This window comes from Suricata suricatta, chromosome 3, assembly GCF_006229205.1.
Source record: "Suricata suricatta isolate VVHF042 chromosome 3, meerkat_22Aug2017_6uvM2_HiC, whole genome shotgun sequence".
NCBI lineage: Eukaryota > Metazoa > Chordata > Mammalia > Carnivora > Herpestidae > Suricata > Suricata suricatta.
This window is the reverse complement of record NC_043702.1, coordinates 64,099,591-64,112,110: the sequence shown is the minus strand read 5'-3', so window position 1 is coordinate 64,112,110 and position 12,520 is coordinate 64,099,591. Positions and strand designations below refer to the sequence as shown.

General features: G+C 35.5%; 1 protein-coding gene across 4 annotated transcripts in view; it reads left to right on the top strand.

Annotated features, from left to right (window-relative positions):
- Nucleotides 1-11,921, top strand: part of LOC115287760 (sodium channel protein type 2 subunit alpha) — a 142,088-nt gene extending 130,167 nt beyond the window's left edge. For all 4 annotated transcript variants that reach the window (XM_029934463.1, XM_029934465.1, XM_029934462.1 and 1 more), the window contains 4 exons: nt 2,470-2,607; nt 2,970-3,074; nt 6,364-6,634; nt 8,229-11,921. In XM_029934463.1, the coding sequence (XP_029790323.1) occupies nt 2,470-2,607; nt 2,970-3,074; nt 6,364-6,634; nt 8,229-9,424 (1,710 nt within the window). In that variant the 3' untranslated portion in view covers nt 9,425-11,921. The remainder of the gene's footprint in view (nt 1-2,469; nt 2,608-2,969; nt 3,075-6,363; nt 6,635-8,228) is intronic.
- The last annotated feature ends 599 nt before the right edge of the window (nt 11,922-12,520 follow it).

Here is a 12,520-nt window from a genome sequence, read left to right as displayed (position 1 = left end):
TTTTGAAAAAAGAGATTGGCTTCTGGCATATTTCAGGAACATAGTAATCAAGCTCAAAATGTTACTTTCCTAGCACCAATAACCAGGTTGTAACTGAGAAAGAACTCCTGAGGGTTTTTTTTCCACCTTATTTTAAAAGAGAGAGACAGAGAGAGCACGCAAAAGAACTAAAAGCTCACCCTCAATGCTTATACAATGTATCTGTGTATCAAGAATCCAGTTATGTGCTTTTTAAATAATAATAATTAATTCTTATTACTACTCCCTCTATTAAAGGCTTTCTTATACTATAGCATTGAATCTTAAGTAACAATGTTATTGTGTGGTTGACATTAACTGCATTTTACTACTGCAGCAAAAAGGCTCAATGCATTAAGTGGTTGTTTATGTTTTTGAACTCTGACCACAAACATGAGCTCATAACCACTTTCTTCAACAGTAGTTTCCTACTTGTTTTGATTATTTCATTTAATGTTCTCTCCACCTTCCTTATCAGCAGCCTGATATGCAACTTACTTTCAGTTTATTCCTTAGTAACTTAGCAGATAGTGTGTGCTACATAACTCCTGAGCATTCAAGCATCTTACAATGAAATCCAAGCAGACATCAAAATTATGAAAAGTTGCTTGCTCTTACTCTCAGTAGTCATCGGAGAAGTGCAAATTTAACCCAAAATGTGGCATTATTGCCTAATTGGCAGTATTAAAAATTATGACAATACCAAGTATTGTCAAGGATAAAGAGCAATAAAAACTCTTAATGCTACCAGGGGAAAAATGGATAAATACTTATTTTAAAAAGTTGGGCATTATCACATTATTCGATAAAATTCAAGATATTCTTTAAACTTGCAATTTCATTTTATTTCATAGCAATATATTCTACACTTAGTGCATGCACACCAGATTGTATGTATAAGAATGAACATAACTTTTTGCACTAGCAAAAAACGGGAAACAACTCAAAAGTAATAGAAATGGATGGATAGTTGAATATTATACAGTGATGAAATGATATACAAATATAGCATACATAACATCATGGATGAATCTTAAAAATATAACAAAGTTGGGGTGCCTGAAGGGCCCAGTCAGTATAGTATGTAACTTTTGATCTCAGGGTCGTGAGTTCAAGCCCTACATTGAGTGTAAAGATAACTTGAATATAAAATTTTAAAAAATATATAAGTAAAACAGAGTTATACAAATGTGTCCACTAGACAAAATGTAGACAAAACTCATCTTGCTTTTCAAGAATGGTGTTCAAAAAATTATGGAAATAATTACCATAAAAGTCAGGATAATGATTTCCTTTAGTAGGGATTATAGAGCTTATATTTAGGAAGTTTACACCAAGTGCTTCTCAGTTCTTGGTGATGTCCTGCACTGTGCGATTCACTTTGTAACAATTTATCACTACATTTTACCCTTCTGTGCTGTGCACTTTTCTGTATGTATAGTATTGAATTTAAAAACGTTTAAATATATCATTTTCTATCACTGTTATCTACACACATATATGAAAAAGTCTCATCAAAAAATATTTACTTTTACAATATTTCTAATATTTTCCATTTTACTCTATTTTATTAGAAAAACATCTCAAGTGGGCCATTACCGTCTAAATTGATTTCATGACACAGTGGGTCATGACCTGTGTCCATTACCACTTGTGACTGGTTAACTGAATTGGTTAGACTAATACCCTGGGTGACCTGAGCTATAGATTATAGCCAATGCTCAAGCCAATTGTCACTCTTTTTTTGACCAAAAGTGTGTTGGACAAGACAGGGTATCATTGTTACAGAAACTGTGCCTAAAGCCTACTGATTAGGATGAATCTATACACTGAATATCAGTAAGGAATGATTTGACAGATGTACCCATATCCACACATACAATAAAAACTCTAGCCTATGAAAAGAAATGTGTAATAGAAATCAAACCTTTACACTCAGCTATTACTACTGGCCAGGCACTTTTTCTTAAGCCCTTTTCATATGTTAATATATTTAACATTTTCAACTACTCTGTGAGGGTAAGATTCTATTATTTCCATTTTACAGATTAAAAAAAACTGAATCAGAGAGAATAAATCTTAAAGGTTTTAACACAAAATAGGGTGACTGAAACATCTCTTTTTCAGGAGGAATAAAGGAAATCCTCATTCTGCATGTCCTATTGGGGGACTTTGGGGAAAATGCAGTCATAATCCAGAAACTTCTTGGGTGAAATAAATTTTAATTATCTAGAGTTTTTTTGAGTTGTTTCAGTTTGTCAAATCAGTGAGCAGTCTTGTGGGACTCTTCAATAAGCCTGTTAGATTTGATGTTTCATAAAATCTGTTTAATGTTTGATTTTTTTTCATTCCCAGCAATTGAGACATGCTTTGAAAATTGAAAATTTGCTGATGTCCTTTTTATAAAACAAGTAGTGGTTCTAATAGTTATCATTCCTTAATATTTTGTAGGTAGAATTACAACCCAAATATGAAGACAATCTGTACATGTACCTTTATTTTGTCATCTTTATTATTTTTGGTTCATTCTTTACCCTGAATCTTTTCATTGGTGTCATCATAGATAACTTCAACCAACAGAAAAAGAAGATAAGTATACTAAAACTTTCTCTTTATTCTAAAATGTGAATTAAACATGTCACACTGGTTCTTTTAGGGTCTAAAATGTAATCAGCAAAAACGAGTATAAAATTCTGAAATTATTCTGAGATATTCAATCAATTGTGAGTTTTTAAGTAATTGTTAATTGAGATAGCATATGTTGATATTTTCAGTATAGAAATATGACTGATTAATACAGAATAATTTAAGGATTGAATATATGCATCTCTCTAAATACATATATTGGCAACATTAGAGTAGCAAGTGGAAGTCATTTCACACAATTTCTGAGGTTATTTTTTAGCTAGCAAAGAACATGATTTTAACCAGTTTTGCTTTATTTTCTTTACTTTGGAGGTCAAGACATTTTTATGACAGAAGAGCAGAAGAAATACTACAATGCAATGAAAAAACTGGGTTCAAAGAAACCACAAAAACCCATACCTCGACCTGCTGTAAGAATAACATTCATTCCCAGCAAGATCTATGTTATTTATCACTTACACAGCCCTTCAAGATACTAGTATTTCTATAAATTTACAAAACAAATTTCTATCTTAGCAATGTGACTAGCAGCTAGCCTAAATAGCCTAAGTGTAGGTATAATAGTTTAAGTGTATATATTATATATAATATAATGCTCAAATTACATATTATATATAAACATATAAAATGTTAGAAATAAAAAATTTCAGATTATATGCCAATAGTATTAAGTAGGATTGATGTCACTGAGAGCTTTTAGTAATGTGGAGAGGAAAACACTTCCATACATACATTGTGTGGAAGTGGAAATATTGAATGTTCAAAAAGCAATGGGGATGGATCGGAATCATCAGTACATCTCAGATAGGCCACACTTTCTGTCCAGCTCTGCAGATTGATTGGAATCATTAAGAAGCAAGTCAGAGGTTTTGGTTTTTTTCTGGTTATAAAAATATTTCATATTTTTTCCTAGCATCTTGCTTCTAAATCTGATGATTTCATTCTGCATTTTTATGGCTCTTCCAATTGTATATGATATGCCAGTAGCTGCGTGGTTGCTGCAGGGAATTGTCAGAAAGAGAAGCGCCCTTTAAGAGTAGGGCCTGTGTGAAGGCCCTGGAGTAGGAAGGCCAGGGAGGCTGGGGTGCAGAGAGTGGGGGCTTATTGGGATGTGTTGACAAAGAAGAACTTAAGGTGGGGCAGGCTTTTCTGAGCTTTGTAGGTTAGATTCAAAAGTTGTCTTTATCTTTAGAACAATGGGAAGCAATTGAAGGGGACCTGGTCATTTCAGTTTTGTGGAGATCACTGAACCAGTATTGACAGGGGCAATGTGTATGCTTATTAGATTTGTTTTGGAGCTGTCTCAGAGATGATAGGTAGTCTGAACCAGAGTCGTGTGGAGATGAATTAAAGTGGATGGGTTTGTGAACTGTCACTGGAGTAAAATTACAAAGTTTGTCTATTAATTGAATGTGGAAAGCAAAGAAGGACCCAACAAAGAGAACTTATGAGTTTCTACCATCCACACTGGATGACTGGTGTCAAGCAAGATAGGAAGAAGGGACACATATGGAGAAAAAAAAAATTAGAGATGCTAGCTTGCAGAATCTGGCAATCAAAGGAGATAGGAATAAGAATGAGTATTTAGAAGTAATAAAATAAGGTTTCTTGAGACTGAGAAGTAGGTTGGATGCAAAGCAGGAATTCTGGAGAAGAGTGTGAAGAGAGGGAATACGGAATACAGTCACATATTATAGAGGGATGGAGTCCTCTAGCGAGTATGGGATAACATATAAAAAGATATATGTGAAAAGTCAAGATAATATGAAATGCAAAAGGAAGTAGAAGAGTTTCATGGCACTGATTTTGATGCTCTCAAAAAAAGAATAGAGAGAAAAATAAGATATTTCTGAGAAGTGTGGAACTATCCTGGAGCATGTGAGGGATAAAGGATTCTTAATCATTGTCAAGGGCCAAGATGAAGTGAGAGAACATAAATCTTTGGCAAACAAGGCTTCCAGGGTTACGTAGCTTCCTGCAGCATATACTACATCCTGGGATTTAAATTGGAGACGACAATTAGTGACTGGGGTTGGAGTTATACATTGAAGTGACCCAGTGGAAAACTACATGGCCAGGAAAATTAAGCTTTTTATTGATAAACCTTCTAATTTTAAGCACTTGTGAACCTACTACACTGTAGGTGTTAAGTCTATGAGAAAAAATTACACTGCTCTGTCCCTGAAGCGCCTCCAGACAACTAGAAGAAATAACTAAAATCAAATAAATAAGAACAAAATGTATGTAATACACTGTCATCAATTTTATGACAACTGTAAATATAAAGTTTTCTGAGGACACAGAGTGCTTAAAACTTAAAACTGAATTCAAAGTCACCAGAGTAGGTGTGAAGGAAGTCTCTTTTGGTACAAGGAGATAAGATAAAATGATCCAGTGGAATCTGCAAATTTTATTCAGGGGGATAAGAAATATCAGAAGGGTAGAAATAAGAGAAACATAACCAGACTTGGAAAGGTAAGTTACAGTAAATAAGAACTAAGAGGGATGGTTTGGAACTGGAAATAGAAACACTTATTAAGTCAAAGAAGTCTCTGGAAGGACAGATTCAGCTGAAGCAATAGAAGTCCAGTCCAGAAGCCAGATACCTATTCAGAGAAAAGAGAAAAATACTACAAACAGGTGGTTGATGTCCAGGGATTTGCATAGGGAGTAATGGATGTCTCTCAACAGAGAGAGAGCAGAACACTAGTACAGAGAATCCAGATGGATAAACAGGTCAGGATCTGGGAAGGCAAACTACGACGTATATAGGTAACAGATCATATGTGGTTCCAGTTAAGAAAGTAGAGGACAGCTTAGTGGAAGGTGAGTCAAGGCTTGAGCCCTAAAAACCTGAAATACCAAGCAGATATAGGCAAAATGGTATAAAATAGGGTCCAAAGAACCAGAACTGGTAAGGCTGAGGACCTTAATTTCATGAGCAAGACATAGAGCCATTCAGTGCTTGGAAGTAAGGTCCAAACTGAATAGGGCAAAGGCTGAACATCTGATTGTGAACTGTAACTTTTAGAAGATTATTTTATTCTTTCAGAAGAGTTATCCATATAATTTTTCCCAGCTTTTCCTTATTTTAAAATCTGGCGTAACCATAGATCAGTAGTCAAAGCTAAGAAATTAACCATGGTACAATACCATTTAAATAAAATACAGAACTTAATTACATTTCACCAGGTGTTCCACATATGCCCTTTTTCCTGAACTATAATTTTTTAAAACATCTTCCAAGCTGAACCTTAAAGTGCTCTGGCTTTGGGGAAAGATGATAAAAACAGAAACCAGGAAAAAAAAACATGAGAGAAAAATCTGGAGAGCTACTTACCAGTACTTCAAAGTTTACTTTTCTACCCACTGCCAATACATGGGATCACAAAGACTTGTTATAGCAGCAAATATTGGCTGACTGACCATCATGCACATGGTGATGTTATGGTCACGAGAACACAATAAGTGGTTCTTAAAGGCAGCTTACAAAATCTGATATAATGAACAGTAAATAAATAAAACAAACACATTTTGAAAAAGTTGTATATTTCAGTATGCAAAATGTTCTTCCAAGTATTAAATAAACATGGTATATTTTGATAAAAGCTACATTTTCATATTGCTGTGTTAAAACCAAATAAGTTGAATTTGATTTTTTTATGTTTCTAAGTGAATTTTACATATTCTTTGTTCCAGAACAAATTTCAAGGAATGGTCTTTGATTTCGTAACCAAACAAGTCTTTGATATCAGCATCATGATCCTCATCTGCCTCAACATGGTCACCATGATGGTGGAAACTGATGACCAGAGTCAGGAGATGACAAACATTCTGTACTGGATTAATCTGGTGTTTATTGTTTTGTTCACTGGAGAGTGTGTGCTGAAACTCATCTCCCTTCGCTATTACTATTTCACTATCGGATGGAATATTTTTGATTTTGTGGTGGTCATTCTCTCTATCGTAGGTAAGAAGAGGTGCTTTTACTCAATTAAGGAAGTTGGTAGTAAAAATTTGATTTAAAACTTCGAAAATGTTTCTCACTAATCTCTTCATCTATCCCAAAATTTTAAATAAAATCTAATAGTCCATTCTTCAGTTTGTCATTTCTTTGGTTGCATGCAGTGCATGAAATGATATGTAAAAAAAAAAAGATTTTATATTTTGCAGCTTTCATTTATCATCTTGTCTCATTTCATAAGACAATAACAGCAATTTGGCATAATAGTCCTGTACTCAATCACACTCCTAGGATATAGACAAGTATTGCTTTGAATAAATAATTCACACACACTTACACACAAAAATTATTAGAAGTAGTCAAATAGTCCATAAATAAGATATTGATAATTGGAATAGTTTATATGTGTGTTTATATATATTCACACATACATATGTTTCATCTTACCTTTGGGTTCAGATATTTCTGTGGTTTGTAATATTCTTTTTCCAGAAGTATACATTTTATTCAAAAATCCAAAACAACTTCATTGTCATCAACACATATTAAGTAGTTATGTATAGGGCACTAAATGAGGAGCTAGCAGCAAATGTAAGAGATTTAAGACAAGGTTCTACCTATTAGTGAAAAGAAAACACACATAGAGGGACAAAATAGTATTCCACTATTTATGCTGCTTTCTCTGACAGACTAGAACACCGAAACAATTCGTCATTCTGTGTGATCCTCACAACAGGGCCATGAGGCGGTCATTTAGTGATTAAGGTATGAGACTCAGGGGTCACATAGACCTGGCCTGGAGCACCCCTATTTTCACTGCTTACCAGCTCTGTGACCTATAACAAGTTACCTCTCCAATCCCTGACTTTGCAGGGAATATTTCTGTCAAGTGTTATTGTGAGAATTAAATGAGATGATATAAGTTGATACACTTAGTATCATACCTAGAACAAAGAAGAGGCTCTCTAAGTGCTAAATTTAACAAAACAACAACAAAATTAGATAGATACTATCACCCTTTAGTGATGTGTAAAAAGAAGAGAGAGGATTCAGTGCCAAGTATGTCTGCTGCAAAGCCTGGATTCTCTCCTGTCCATCATTCTGCCACCTTCTAGATAAATTGTGTCACAGCCATCTTGGGATAAGATCTCTCACATTCTTAATCCAAAATCTCAAGCCTTGTCCATTAGTTCTTATGCCAAGACTAGAACTAGAATGTTAGAACTATAAATACACTTCTTTGTTTGGCTGCCATATACTCTTTAACATCTTTAGGCCTTCAATGGTTGAACCTTTCTTTTGATAGTTGCTTTCTTGAACTAGGAAAAATGATTGATACCTTCAGTATCAATACCTTGTATGAGTGCCTTTGGAAGGATTAATGTTATGACACTAAACATACCAGTTTCATTTTGCTCAACAAACACTGCCGATTGTGTGCGTGTGTGTCTGTATATATATGTGTGTGTGTGTATATAGATGTATATACCTAATTCTCATGCCCACATTTTGTAAAACTAGTAATGATCCAATTCATGTAAGTTTTCATTCACTGCTATTAAATAAAACACTGTTTTTGTTGTTTCTTGATTTTCCACAGGCATGTTTCTGGCCGAGCTGATAGAAAAATACTTCGTGTCCCCTACCCTGTTCCGAGTGATCCGTCTTGCCAGGATTGGTCGAATCCTGCGTCTGATCAAAGGGGCAAAGGGGATCCGCACGCTGCTCTTTGCTCTGATGATGTCCCTTCCCGCCTTGTTTAACATCGGCCTCCTGCTCTTCCTGGTCATGTTCATCTACGCCATCTTTGGAATGTCCAACTTCGCCTATGTTAAGAGGGAAGTTGGAATTGATGACATGTTCAACTTTGAGACCTTTGGCAACAGCATGATCTGCCTGTTCCAAATTACCACCTCTGCCGGCTGGGATGGATTGCTAGCACCTATTCTCAACAGTGGACCTCCAGATTGTGACCCTGAAAAGGATCACCCCGGAAGCTCTGTTAAGGGAGACTGTGGGAACCCATCTGTTGGGATTTTCTTTTTTGTCAGCTACATCATCATATCATTTCTAGTTGTAGTGAACATGTACATCGCTGTCATCCTGGAGAACTTCAGTGTCGCTACTGAGGAAAGTGCAGAGCCCCTGAGTGAGGATGACTTTGAGATGTTCTACGAGGTTTGGGAGAAGTTTGATCCCGATGCCACCCAGTTCATAGAGTTTGCCAAGCTCTCTGATTTTGCAGCTGCCCTCGATCCTCCTCTCCTCATAGCAAAACCAAACAAAGTCCAGCTCATTGCCATGGACCTGCCCATGGTCAGTGGGGACCGGATCCACTGCCTCGACATTTTATTTGCCTTTACAAAGCGTGTTTTGGGTGAGAGTGGAGAAATGGATGCCCTTCGAATACAGATGGAGGAGCGGTTCATGGCATCCAACCCCTCCAAAGTCTCCTACGAACCCATCACGACCACTCTGAAGCGCAAACAAGAGGAGGTGTCTGCTATCGTTATCCAGAGGGCTTATAGACGCTACCTCTTGAAGCAAAAAGTGAAAAAGGTTTCATGTATCTATAAGAAAGACAAAGGCAAAGAAGGCGATGGAACACCTATCAAGGAAGATATCCTCATTGATAAACTAAATGAGAATTCAACTCCGGAGAAAACCGATGTGACACCCTCCACCACTTCTCCACCTTCATATGATAGTGTGACCAAACCGGAAAAAGAAAAATTTGAAAAAGACAAATCAGAAAAGGAAGACAAAGGGAAAGATATCAGGGAAAGTAAAAAGTAAAAGGAACAAGGAATATTCCATTTTGTGATCAATTGTTTACAGCCTGTGACGGTGATGAATTAGTGTCAACAAGACTCCCACAGGAGGTCTATGCCAAACTGACTGTTTTTACAAATGTATACTTAAGGTCAGTGCCTATAACAAGACAGAGACCTCTGGTCAGCAAACTGGGACTCAATAAACCAGAAAAACAGCATTGACAGGAGGTTTCTGTTCTCACAACCAGCTGACACTGCTGATGAGCAGAGATGTAATGGCTACTCAGACTATAGGAACCACTTTAAAGGGGGGAGGGAAGTTAAATTTTTATGTAAATCCAACACGTGACACTTGATGATAGTAATTGTCACCACTGTTCATGATTTAACTGCCACACCTGCCATATTTTTACGAAATGTATGCTGTGAATTTATCACCTTTTCTTTTTAATTCACAGGTTGTTTACTATTATATGTGACTATTTTTGTAAATGGGTTTCTGTTTGGGGAGAGGGATTAAAGGTTGGGAATTCTATGTTTCTCTATTGTATAACTGGATATATTTTAAATGAAGGCATGCTGCACTTCTCATTCACACGTGAAAAAAAATCTCATCACATAAGGAAAGAGTTTACTTCTTGTTTCAGGATGTTTTTAGATTTTTGAGGTGCTTAAATAGCTATTCATGTTTTTAAGATATCTCATCCAGAAAAATTTTAATGTGCCTGTAAATGTTCCATAGAATTCACAAACATTGAAGAATTGTTTTATTTTTACATATTCCATTATATGTACATGTATATATGTATATATGTATATGTGCGTGTATGTACATATATATGTATACACACACACACACACACACCATTACATAGTCATTCAGAGTCCTGGCAGCATGACTACACCATTTTTGATAAGTGTCCTTTGGCATAAACTAAAAATATCCTATCAATCCTTTTAAGAACCTGAATTGACCAAAAAGCATCCCCCACCACTTTATAAAGTTGATTCTGCTTTTTCCTGCAGTATTGTTTAGCCATCTTCTGCTCTTGGTAAGGTTGACATAGCGTATGTCAATTTAAAAAATAAAAGTCTGCTTTGTAAATAGTAATTTTACCCAGTGGTGCATGTTTGAGCAAACACAAATGATGACTTAAGCACAGTATTTATTGCATCAAATATGTACCACAGTAAGTATAGTTTGCAAGCTTTCAACAGGTAATATGATGTAACTGGTTCCATTATAGTTTGAAGCTGTCACTGCTGCATGTGTATCTTGCCTATGCTGCTGTATCTTACTCCTTCCACTGTTCAGAAGTCTAATATGGGAAGCCATACGTCAGTGGTAAAGTGAAGCGAATTGTTCGACCAAGACCTCATTCTTCGTGTCATTAAGCAATAGGTGGCAGCAAACAAGGAAGAGCTTCTTGCTTTTTATTCTTCCAATCTTAACTGAACACTCTGTGGTTAAAAAAAAAAAAAAGCCCGGCCGTACGAACGTGTTGCAAGCTGCTTCAATCTGTTGAAACTATATGGTTAGAGTTTTCTAAGAAAATATAAATACTGTAAAAAGTCCATTTTATTTTATTTTTCAGCCTTTTGTACATAAAATGAGAAATTAAAAGTATCTTCAGGTTGATGTCACAGTCACTATTGTTAGTTTCTGTTCTTAGCACTTTTAAATTACAGCACTTCACAAACTAAGAAACAAAGACTAAGATGCAGTGTAGGTGTCTGCTTTTTTATTAGTACTGTAACCTCGGCACACACTTTGACGTGAAACACATCTCAGACTGAGTCCAGCGTTTATTTGCTTTCAAATAGTAATGCCTTATCATCGAAAGAGGCTTAAGGAAAGAGCAGTTGATATTCTTGCCATTGCTTGAATCAGATGTTGCCACCTAGTCTTTTTATTCAGGACATCATCAGTCTTTTCCAGTGTTTGTTTACCCAGATAGATCTTACTCTTATTGGCCCATATGGCATTAGAACTGTATCAGATATGATAAGGGACCCAAGTTGTTGGTTTTTCTTCCTCACAAAGCCAGGTAGTGAAATTATATTACCACTTACAGCAAAATATTTTGTTTTTATTTCACAAGCAACATTAAATGTAGATTCCTTATCCTAAAGCTATTGACTTGTAGTGTGTTGGTGACATGCATGCAGGAAAATGCTACTACCATAAAGAACGGTAAACCACATTACAATCAAGCCAAAAGAACAAAGGTTTTGCTTTTGTTTTGTATTTAATTGTTCTGTCTTTGTTTCTATCTTTGAAATGCCATTTAAAGCTAAATTTCTATTATGTAAAAATGATCTATCAGAAAAAGTATAAATGTAAAGAATACACATTAAATATAATAATTCATCTTTAAATTTTTTCATGGAATGGAAATCAATTAAGAAGAGTGTATTGGATATCTAGTTTTAATATTGGCCAAAAATCTAGATATGGTATTGGGTAGAGTACTGGAAAGTTACAAAAATTAATAAAAAAAATTGACTAACATTTTAAATTGTGCATCCTTTCTCCTTTCTGTCTACTACTGTTTTGTTTTCTTCTTCTTTTCACTCTAGTTTCTTCCCTATGTATTCTTGATCTACTTTCTCTATGCTTTTTCATCCTTCCCTGGGCTCTCAGTGTTTTTCATTCAGGATATTTTTCTTGTTGCTTTTCTGTTCACCCAATCTCTTGTTAATTACATTCTGTAGACAATGGCTCTGTGCACTTAAACCCTTAATAATTGTCTGTCACTATAAAAAAAAATCCATAGACTATCATTATGTTCATTTCTGCAATCCCCTTGGCAAAAATTCTAAGTGAGCTTGGATCTCAACTCTTCATAATATAGTAACAAAATTCCCAAATGACACAGATTTGGTTTTTCTACTTAATTATGAGCAGTTTGAGAAATGTTTCTCAATCCTGATTGCATACTAGAATTACCTGAGATGCTTTTGTAAAAGTGCCAGCGCACGAACCAAGACCAGCCCAACTGAACTCACTCATATTCCTGGGGATGAGACTTAGGCACCTAGTATTTTTAAGGGTTGCCAGAAATGTTGATTCATGCTAAGGGTTGAAAACCAATGAGTTAGTGTCTCTTTGCCCAAT